This window comes from Drosophila ficusphila, unplaced genomic scaffold (genome assembly GCF_018152265.1).
Source record: "Drosophila ficusphila isolate 14025-0441.05 unplaced genomic scaffold, ASM1815226v1 contig_106, whole genome shotgun sequence".
Classification (NCBI taxonomy): domain Eukaryota; kingdom Metazoa; phylum Arthropoda; class Insecta; order Diptera; family Drosophilidae; genus Drosophila; species Drosophila ficusphila.
In genome coordinates, this window is record NW_025063993.1 from 6,719,802 (window position 1) to 6,730,902 (window position 11,101).

General features: G+C 43.9%; 1 protein-coding gene across 7 annotated transcripts in view; it reads left to right on the top strand.

Annotated features, from left to right (window-relative positions):
- Positions 1 to 11,101, top strand: part of LOC108089037 (Down syndrome cell adhesion molecule-like protein Dscam2) — a 47,523-nt gene that overhangs the window by 34,242 nt on the left and 2,180 nt on the right. For 3 of the 7 annotated variants that reach the window (XM_017187136.1, XM_017187142.2, XM_017187137.1), the window contains exons 17-31: positions 597 to 741; positions 1,093 to 1,529; positions 1,747 to 1,900; positions 3,234 to 3,351; positions 4,227 to 4,389; positions 4,833 to 5,348; positions 5,865 to 6,011; positions 6,556 to 6,708; positions 7,016 to 7,110; positions 7,823 to 8,873; positions 8,936 to 9,082; positions 9,547 to 9,890; positions 10,070 to 10,142; positions 10,430 to 10,579; positions 10,877 to 11,045. In XM_017187136.1, the coding sequence (XP_017042625.1) occupies positions 597 to 741; positions 1,093 to 1,529; positions 1,747 to 1,900; positions 3,234 to 3,351; positions 4,227 to 4,389; positions 4,833 to 5,348; positions 5,865 to 6,011; positions 6,556 to 6,708; positions 7,016 to 7,110; positions 7,823 to 8,873; positions 8,936 to 9,082; positions 9,547 to 9,890; positions 10,070 to 10,142; positions 10,430 to 10,579; positions 10,877 to 11,045 (3,862 nt within the window). The remainder of the gene's footprint in view (positions 1 to 596; positions 742 to 1,092; positions 1,530 to 1,746; positions 1,901 to 3,233; positions 3,352 to 4,226; positions 4,390 to 4,832; positions 5,349 to 5,864; positions 6,012 to 6,555; positions 6,709 to 7,015; positions 7,111 to 7,822; positions 8,874 to 8,935; positions 9,083 to 9,546; positions 9,891 to 10,069; positions 10,143 to 10,429; positions 10,580 to 10,876; positions 11,046 to 11,101) is intronic. The other 4 variants (XM_017187139.1, XM_017187138.1, XM_017187140.1 and 1 more) reach the window with 4 other exon arrangements.

The following is an 11,101-nucleotide window of genomic DNA, read 5'->3' on the forward strand; positions in this document are numbered from 1 at the left end:
AGGCAACTGCTGCTGCTGCCACTGCAGTTGCAGCTGCAACAATGAAACTATTCCAATTAGAGTGGCGAGCGAAACTATGCAGCCGCAACAGCAACGGCAACAGCAACTATTTTCCCAGTTAATGCACATGCAGGCAGCGCTGGGTGCTGGGTGGTTTATGGGTGGTTTGTGGGTGGTCAGTGGGTGGGCGAGTGGGTGGGTCTAGTGGGCCCGGCAGACCCACAATGAAGTCATTGACTTTTGTGTTCTGTCTGCGGCAACTCCTCGCCTCCTCGTCATCCGCCTTCATTTCCCCGCCTCCTCCTCCTCCGCCTCGTTCACTCTTTATAATAATTCACTCGGCAGCTGTTGCTAAGCCGCAGTTGCATTGATGCGAGTGCCACGCCCACAATTGCCACTACCACTATTACCACCCATCCTTGATTATCGGGCTCAGTGGGTTTGTGCTCAAGCCAAATGCCATGGCAATTGTTAGCCGGTTTTGCGACACTCCACTCCACTCGTCGCCTCGCCCGCGAAATGTTTTTGGTTTACGGTCGGCGTTTTATGCTTTATGTTTGATGCTTTATGGCTTCCTTCCTGCCTTTCGATTACAGTGCCTCCGAAAATAATGCCCATCCAGGCCATGACGAACATGCTGCGCGAGGGGATGCGAGCGGCCATCTCCTGCCAGATCCTCGAGGGCGACCTGCCCGTCAGTTTTCGGTGGGAGCGCAACGGGAAACCGCTGATCGGCACTGGGTTAGTAATAAAGTTAATATTTAAATATTAATTAAATTTAAATAATGTTTAAAAATTATACTTCATTTTTTATTGGCTGTTTATATATTACTTTTTAATTGCTAACACAAAGTTGTTACACAACTACATATATGTTAATCAGTCAAAGATTTTTTGGCACCTTATTTAGTAATTAACTATGATTGGTCACTGAACATAAACTCTTTAAAAAATCGTAAGAAGAGTTTTATCAGACTTGTTAAACCTTGTTCATTGTTCTGTAATGCTCTCTATAAATTGTAAATCTGATTAAAAAATAGTTGAAATATCTTTTTAAACACCATCCAAACTACTTTAAATTCTTTCCGACAGCAACGAGGTTTTCCGTCGCCTGGACGAATACTCGGCGAGTCTGGTCATCGAGCACATATCCTCCGATCACTCCGGAAACTATACCTGCATTGCCAGCAATGTGGCTGGCACCGAAAGGTTTACAGTGCCGCTCACCGTAAATGTACCTCCGAAGTGGATCCTGGAGCCCAAGGACTCGAGTGCCCAGGCGGGGGCGGATGTCCTCCTGCACTGCCAGTCGTCGGGCTATCCCACACCGACCATCACCTGGAAGAAGGCCATTGGACCCACGCCCGGCGAGTACAAGGACTTTCTGTACGAACCCACCGTCCAGCTCTTCCCCAACGGAACCATTTTCTTCAAGAAGATAAGCAAGGAGTCGCAAGGACACTTCCTGTGCGAGGCCAAGAACAGCATTGGTTCCGGTGTGAGCAAGGTCATCTTCCTGAAAGTTAATGGTGAGTCTGTCCTTGGGAAAATATTAAAAAAGTTAAGTTAATTTCAGATTTAAATAACATTTACATTTTATATAAAAGCAAACTGTGAAAGGTTTTTAAGTTAAGCATACAAATATGTATAACAAACCATAATTTTAATTTTTTTCAAGCTTAAAATAGTTACTCCATAAGTGACATATCTACTTTAACGTGCCACGCCTCTTTTTTTCCCCTACAGTGCCCGCTCACTTCCAAACGAAGACGAAACAGATTTCGGTGGCCAAGGGAAAGCAAGTCCATGTGCAGTGCAACGTGCAGGGCGACAATCCCATCGACTTCAAATGGAAAATCCAGGCATCGCAACAGTATCTCGACGAATCGCTGGATTCCCGGTAAGAGTTTCCACCCTCCCATCCCCCCACCCCCCTCCCACTTTTGGAGTCCTTTTCCCAACCCTTGGATGTCTGCGTGTCTGGCGAAATCAATTCCAAGTCGATTGCAAACAACAAATTGCTTTTAATTAAAGGAGTTCTTCTGGCAGGGCTTCGATTTCGGTTTGGGTGCAGCTTCTGGTCGAGGGCATCGATACCCGTAGTTGGCCAAGGCCTAACTCAATTTTCACCATGCAATGAGTTCTCTGGCTGTCCCTCTGTTTCTGCCTCATATTTTTGCCATGAGAATTCCCATATTCCAGACACTAACCAAGGGCTTTCTGCTGCTTTCTGTGTTTGCCAAGCACTTGGCAAAAATTCGATTTAAATTTGATTTAAAAAGGAGAGTATTATTGCCAACAAAACTAAGAACTAAATAAAAGAATAGCTTGCAATGAAATAAATTATTTTTAAAAACAAATAAAGTTTCTAAGAGAAAATCTAAAACAGAAAATAGGTCATAGCATTTTGTCAAAGTTCTACTTCTGTTTAAATCTAATCCAACTCGTGAGTTGATAACTATTTTTTCTCCAAGTATCCTTGCTCGAAGAACTCTACGCAGACCATCCAATAAGGCAGGGAAAACTTGGGCCATCAGTTTGCCATTTAGAAATGCCATTTCCCCAGTCTTATATTTAGTTGAGCTGCTCCCGAGAACTGTTCCATTTTAATGCCCACTTGTGTCCTTGTGTACTTCTGTACTTGTGTACTTGTGCGTTTTTATTTGTGTATCGTAAGTGTTTTAATGTATATGTATTTCCGGCTTTCTCTTTTCTTCCGGCCCACACCACCACCAACACCACTACAACTACAACTACAACAACCCCCTCACTACCACTTTCGCCACCCACCTGCCTTTGGCTTGGCAAACAACTGAATATGCACATGCGTTTTATTTATTTATGCCATTTGCACACGCACACAAATGCCACGTGCGTTCGTGTTCGGCTGTGCTGCGTCTGTGTGTGTATGTGTGTGTTCATTTCGGACTCGTACGTCTTCGTCTTTGTCAACAAAACTACAACTGCCACACCAACGCAACAACAACAATTACAACAACAACAACAACAACGATAAAAACCAATGCTGCAACGTGGAAAACATTGTTATAAAATTGCATTGCATCGCTCACGTTGCGCAAACACGTATCCACATCCACGTATCCGTATCTGCATCTCCATCTGCATCTGTATCTGTACCTGCACCTGTATCTGTATCTGTACCTGCGTGTGTGTGTGTGTCTTTTAAATGCATTTACTTGCATATAAATCACACGACACTCACACACATATAGTTACACAATAAGAGATCAAGTGCTCGACGACGGAATGGTCTCCGAATTGGGCATTTCGCACACATATCGCCAGGATACGGGCATTTATATCTGTCAGGCGAGCAATGCATTCGGACAGGTAAGTTGCAAGGCTGACACTTTTGTGTGGCACACGACGCCGTGATATTATTATGTATCGGGCTGACTTAAATCAAACTGTCGTCCCACTAATGGAATTGGGCCGAGCTCTAGTTCGTGTCGATCGGCAGCTGCTTACGTAGTCACTATATCAGAGTGATAAATCACTAGAATGTACATGAAAAAAAAAAACATTTCAATATTTATTATTTATAACCTTAAGCGGACATTTATTAAACAGAAGTAAGGTATAACCAAAATATTTAACCCACTTAAATAGTCCCAAAAAAGTATGCTATAAAAAACAAGAAATTCAACATATGTATTTTAATTTGTAAATCATATTTATTTAAGCTTTATATATTTTGATTAAAAATGTTTAAACCGCTTCTTATAAATATTTTAATATTGGAATTTTATTTTAACTTTAGAAATTTTTTCAATATTGATTTCAATTAGTTTTACTTTTATTCATCAAATATAAGGAAGGCTTAGTTCGTAGTGCATTTTATTTTGGGTGTACAAATTAAATAAGTTCGTATGCCAATCGTCAGTGCACACAACTCACACACTGTCAGAAAACTTTTGCTCCAACCCCTGTCTGCCAGTCTTCCTGTCTGTCCTGTCTGCCTGTCTGCAAGTTGGTCCGAAATCCCGCTCCTTGGTTATCAGCAACTGCTGTTAACCCTAATTTATGGCAATTTGAACGAGACTCGAACTGCAGCTGCAGCTGGCTGCCTGGCAGGACTTTCACTGGGCGCAAATGAACTCTTAATGCGCCAACTCGGCCCAAGTCCGTGCCCATTATCGTAATTATGATCATCATCGTCGGCATAGCCAGGCGGAACTGACACAAGCCCGTTCCATTTTTGGCAGGACGAGATGTCCATCCAGCTCATCGTGCAGGAGGTGCCCGAGCAGCCGAAGAACCTGCGTATCAACTCGCAGCAGTCGCGCAGCCTTCAACTCACCTGGAGTCAACCTTTCGCCGGAAATAGTCCAATTGAGGAGTATCACATTTACTACAAACAGATATCAGGTGAGAAAAAAAGGGGTTAAAATGATTCATATTAAGAGCAATAAGATTTTAAGAGTAGTATAATAGTTCCCTTTAAATTTTCAGTAATAGGGGGTTTTAATAAACAAATAATAAAATTGAACACAAAAATGTTTCTGGAAAATAAACCCACATTACGTATACGCCTAGGTAAACAAATTCAGCAAGTGTTATTTTTTTAAAAAGCATTCCGCAGCATAGTTAAAAATTTAAAAAAAAAGTACAACATGAAGGGTCTTTATAACTTTACTAATAGGATAATATGTTTTTACAAAAACATTTTGTTTAATTAATACAACTTTTAAATGAAATATCTGTTCTTGATACTTGACAACCGCTGTTCTCTGACCATTTCAATAAAATAAAAATCATATATTAGTATGTTCCACCAGCCTTTGTTCAGCATAATAAAAAAGAGTAATCAGACTACTTTTCGCCGACAGACATTTGGCAGAACGCGGAGCACTTGACCATAGCCGGAGCCCAGACGGTGATCAACATCCAGCAGCTGCGTCCGGCGAAGGCCTACCACATCCGGATGTCGGCGGAGAACAAGCTGGGCGCCTCCGAGTTCTCCGAGGTGGTGCAGGTGACCACGCTGGAGGAGGTGCCCTCGGGTCCGCCACTGGCCGTGCGCGCGGAGCCCAAGAGCTCCACGGAGATCTTCGTGACGTGGGATGCCCCGGAGCGGGATCACTGGAACGGCATCCTGCTCGGCTACTACGTGGGCTACCAGATGTCCCTCACGCCCGAGGACAAGGAGGTGAACCCCACGCAGGGCTTCAGCTTCAAGACCGTCGAGGTGCGGTCCCACTTCGGCGGCGAGACGGTGCTGGCCAACCTCAACAAGTTCACCCAGTACCACGTGATTGTCCAGGCGTACACCAGCCAGGGCAGCGGACCGCCGAGCAAGGAGATTGCCGTGCAAACAATGGAGGATGGTGAGTGTCCTTCTGTAGAGATGGTGGGTTATTGGTCGGTAAGGAAGGGTAGAGATGGTGGGTAGATGATGGGTAGATGGTGGGTAAATAGTGGGTAGATGGGTAGATGGGAAGATGGGTAAAAGGTAATGGAAGGAGGCCCTGGGACACCTGGCCACCTGGCTCACATTGATTGGATTTGTTAATTGCCCGTACACGAAATCTGGCCAGCACCACGGCGAGTGGCTGTCCTGCAGTCTGACTTTCAGATGGAGTCTGTGTATGCACTGAGAAAAAATCTATTCAAGGCATTGCAATTAATAAATTAAAATGTTAAAAAAAAAGTATGACATTTAATACTGCACTTTATAAAACATTGTTTATCTGTAAGCTCTAATAATAGGATTTATTAATAGATTGATAGGTTTTCTATTACCTATAACTAAAGTAGAACTTCCATAAAAGTGTAATAGTTTTCAGTGCGATAGAAACGTTTAACAAACTCATTCCCCTTCTCATTTTGCTCCTCCTCGGCAGTTCCCTCATCTCCGCCAGAGTCGCCGCAGTGCGATGTCCTAGGCTCCACATCGATTTATATCACCTGGTCGCCGCCGGACATTGATGGCCAAAATGGAAAAATCAAGGGCTACAAAGTGTTTTACATATCGGTGGACGAGCTTTACGGTGAGTCCTTTATCCCTTCGATACTTTTACCAAAAGGGTTTCATTTAATGCTCCGACGCAACGGAAGTATTTAACGAGGAACTACTGCAACAATACATTAAAAGCCTATTAAAAATATCATCTGCTTAAGATTTAAAATTCGAGTGTACTTATAGTATTAAAAGGTTTAAAGAAAAAGTAAGTTTGCCAACCATTTGTTAGTTGTGCAATTCAACAAGTCATTACTCGGAATCCGCGGTCCCATTCAATTACTGCCGTTTCATTGGGATTCTGTTGCATTTATGCAACACCATTGGCGATGGCCAATTACCCCGGTGGAATGTGTCCAGAATGCCGCCAACCGAAGCGACCGAACGGTTGGCCAACTTATTTTTCGAAATTTATGGCACTCGGCAATTAATTAGCCCACTTCATGGTCCTCATATTTCCAATCAGTGCTAATTGTTCTCGTCTCTCCACTCGTTCCATTCTTTCCGGCATTTCCTGCTACTGCTGCTCCTCCGGCTGCTCCTGCTGGTGCACTGCCTCGGTTACACGTGCTCAGAAACCGATCCGGAGGTTGTCAAGTCAACAAATCAATACGTCACCATCGAGAATCTGCGCAAATACACCAACTACACGGTCTGGGTTTTGGCTTACACCAAAGTAGGCGATGGCATGAAAACCAAACCGTTTTATTGCCGCACCCACGAGGATGGTAAGTGGCGTTCGGTTCAATGAACGCAAACGAGGTGCGGCACAACCCAATCCCATCCAGTCATCAGACCATGCACCACCCTATCCCCTATCCCCACTCCCCAATCCACAGCCCCAATCCTCGCCAGCCACCTCGATTCGTCGTTGTCGTTGCCGCGCTGGCAATTTCCATGCAGCTCCCGTTCACACACCCATCTGCTGATATATACATTTATTCATATACTGCTCATATATACATACTCTATACATATACTCATATATTTGTATGCACGCTCATTTATTTGTGCAATCGCAATCGTGGAATGCAGTGCCCTCCGCCCCGCAGGCCATCAAGGCGATACCCGCCTCGAGCTCCAAAATCATTATATCCTGGCTGCCGCCCGATCTGCCCAACGGTGACATTGTAAGTCTTCTTTTGTTTCCTCACGGGGGTTTATTTTGGGTTTGGTTTGGTCAGGGCAGGCCGGTCAAGGTCAGCCCTATTAGATCAATATTCAAACCTACTTACTGATAATGCACTAACGTTCATATTAAGAAATTTACATTCAGAAGTATTAATTTGCTTTGGAATAGCCTTGTTACCAAATGGTATTGTTGTCGGTTGTCAGATAACTAAAATTATTTTTCCTGTAATGTATTTTATACAGATAATGCAGTAAAGTTCACACCAAGAAATGCATTGTGTCAATATAACCAAAAAAAAAAGATTCAGAAGTAATGATTTGCTTCTAAAATAGTTTACCATTTGGTATCTTGGTAATTTGTCAGATAAAATTATTTCAAAGTAAAGTTTTTAAATATTTTTATGCTTTGGTATTAGGGTTTAACTACTAAAAACTTTTTCATCATCAACTGCTATTTTAATGAATATAAACCATAAAGTTACCGTTTACACTGCAAGCTTAATGAGAATGATAAATGAATTGATAACTAAGGGCTTATTGAACATCGATTTGCCTTTAAAAAGCAGACTACAAGGAATTCGCTTTCCTAAAATAATTCCTTACAAGTGATTAAAAACAATCTTTGAATATTTTGTAAATGTTGTCATACAAAATAATTGATTTAACCATTCCCCTTTCCAACTCGCCACCCCATTCCAATTTCTCCCCAAGACGGGATACACCTTCTACATGTCCATGCTGGAGGGGGGACGCGAGGAGGGCACCCACAAGCGGCTGCTGGGTCCCTTCGTGGAGATGCACGAGACGGTGCGCACCCAGGAGTCGGCCACGTACCAGTTCTGGCTGACCGCCTCCACCAAGATGGGCGAGGGCGAGAAGACGCAGGTGGTGACGGTGCCGCCGAACAACAAGGTGCCCGCCCGGATCGTCTCCTTCAGCCAGCGCATAGTGACGCCCTGGAAGGAGCACCTGGAGCTGCCCTGCCGGAAGGTGGGTGCACCGGCACCGGTGACCATCTGGCGGCAGGACGGGCACAACATGGAGACGAGTGCCCGCAAGACGATCGCCAAGAACGGAACGCTGTACATGAAGGAGTGCCAGGCGAGCGACGCCGGCAACTACACCTGCAGCGTGGAGAACACCTGGGGCAAGGACGAGATCGTGTACAACATCGTGGTGAAGGTGCCGCCGGAGGCGCCCAATCTCACCGTGATCAACGCCTACACGGACAGCCTGCTCCTCGAGTGGATGGACAACAGCCATGGCGGCAGTCCCATCTTGGGTTATGTGATCAACTACAAGCGGGACAACGGCGACTGGGAGGAGCTGCAGGTGGACTCCAAGACCACCTCGCATCTGCTGACCAACCTGTGGTGCGGCACTCGCTACCAGCTGTACATAACCGCCTACAACAAGATCGGAACGGGTCTGCCCTGCGACATAGTCAACTCCTACACGAAGGGCAATCCTCCCGTGCAACCGAAGCACTCCCAGATGATCACGAACAACTCGACGAGCGTCACCTGCTGGCTGGATTCCTGGGGAGACGGCGGCTGCGGCATCCTCTACTTCATGATCGAGTCGAGGGTCTACGGTAGGTCCTCCTGGCTGGTGGTCTCCAATCACATCCCGCCGACGGAGAGGATCTACACGGTCAGCGATCTGATGCCCGGCACCAAGTACCAACTCAAAGTCACTGCCCACAACAACGCCGGCTCCACAACGGCCATCTACAACTTCACCACGCTCTCCACACAAGGAGGTGGGTCCATCCCACTTTTTTCTCTTTAATATATATTAATAATGGGTTATATTATTATTCAGTTATGTACAACAACGACCACTCCACTCCGGTTTCCCACCTCAGTGATCTGCCGTTCTACGCCAACTTCAAGCTGCTGCTGCCCATCTGCATTTCCCTCCTGATGCTGCTGGCCCTCATTGGAGCCGCTCTTTTTCTCAGAAAGCGAAGTGAGTTTAAGGCTTATTTATCATAATTGCAGTTTAACACAAATAAGAAACCTCAACTTGAACTTGGGGGTTTTCAAAGTACCCCATAAAGTACCACATAAATTGCAGAGAATTTTATGCGTTTCTATTCTCTGCAATTTTCTGCAATTTTATTCTCTGCAATTTTATATAGAAACGAATAAAATTCTCTGCAATTTGTGTGGCTTAGCTCGCTTTTAATTAGGTTCAAAAGATAAATATTTTAATTCCTATGCAATCCGATCTAGAGTAAGGCTATGGATACCCCTTTTTATTTATTTCTTCATGACATAAATTTCAAATATATTTTGAAAAGAAAACGTTAGGAAAATATTTTAAATAACCTTTTGAATGATAGGTTTTCAATTTCTAATTTCTTTATTTATTATTTTATTTTATTATTTTATTGTAATTGTAAGTTATTAAACTAAACTAAACTAAATAAGAATTTCCAGAGCTGAGCAACCAGGCCCGTTTGGCCAGTTCCTCGATGTCGGAGTCGCCGTCGCTGGCCAACCTGCAGAACAAACAGAACCGCGATCAGCAGTATTTGGCCGTGCGCTGCAATCCCGGAACTTCCGCTCCCCGGGGCTCCAACTCCAATGATTCCGGGAGTTTCGGGAAGGCAGAGGGCAACGAGTACATCGAGGACATCTGCCCCTATGCCACCTTTCAACTGAACAAGCAGACCTACAGCGAGAGCTCCTACAGCGGAAATGTATACAGTGGTCCCTACCACTCGGTGCGCGGATCCTTTGTCTATCACGATGTCAAGCCGGAGAGCTACCACGTGAGTACAGTAAAAATCGCCTAAAAATATATTTTTAGAAAAATATCATTTCTGTTTTTAATAAGAAAAGGTTATACGTTTATTGCACACTTAAAGCTATGTTTGATTTTTAGATATCATTTAGCTATTTCTGATTGCTTGAAATGAATATATTTAAACCCATTTAAATCTGCTTGCAGTCCAAGGAGCCTGAGTACACTAAAGTGCGACGAAAAGTGGGTCGTCTTAGGGATCCTCATTCAGAGAGCCAAGGTAGCTATATCTCTTGATTCATGATCACTTCCCCTGCCAATTGTACTATTCCCACTCCTTCCCCAAATCCAATGATCCCAGCTAGCTGTAAGCCAAATTGAATCATCGTTTGTCACAGTCGTCACATCCAAAGTCCCACCTGTCCAACGATCCTCTGAACCCTTGGTTTAACCCATCTTTTCTCATTGCTCTCAACGTTTTTCTCCATTCACATTCGTCCATCATCTCGATAAAAAAAAAACCAACAAACAACGTACAAATCCATCGAATCGTACTAAACTTTTTAGAATCGGACAATCCAGGTTCAACAGATTCCGAAGTTAGGAAAATCCTAACGCTTCACATCCCAATTACAGAATATGACACACTCGGCTCCGAGTCCGACAATGATGTGTCTGCACGCGCTCTAAACTCGGCCAAGTATCGTGCACAACGTGGTAAGTGGTCCCACTTTGACTTAAAATAATATAAACTTATTAAATATACCTATATAACCATGTATAAATATTTAAAATTGGTCACTGGTTTTCCAGTTATTTCCAATTCAAATTACAATTCAGCATAGAAAAATTTATTTATTTAGTTTTTTTTTAGTTATTTTAAATTACAAAATAAATTACTTGAATTATATTCAAAGATATAAACATTAAAAAATAATATTTTAAGGGATAAAATATCCAAAATTGGATTAACTGATCGAATCGCTAAGCTCATAATTAATTAATTGCTTATAGATACCCAGGATGAGACTTCGTCCTCCTCGGAGACCACGCCCACTAGCATGACCCGGAAGTCGAAGCCGCCGTTTGCCGCCCGGAAGTCGGGAAAGCCGGGAACGAGCGGCAAGCGACACGTTCGAAGTTCCAGTGGCTATTCGAGCCACAACGAAGAAACTACTTTTAGGTAAGTGTGCGCGATGCTCTCATGCCCAGTTCCAAATGCCGCTACTTACGTAATCA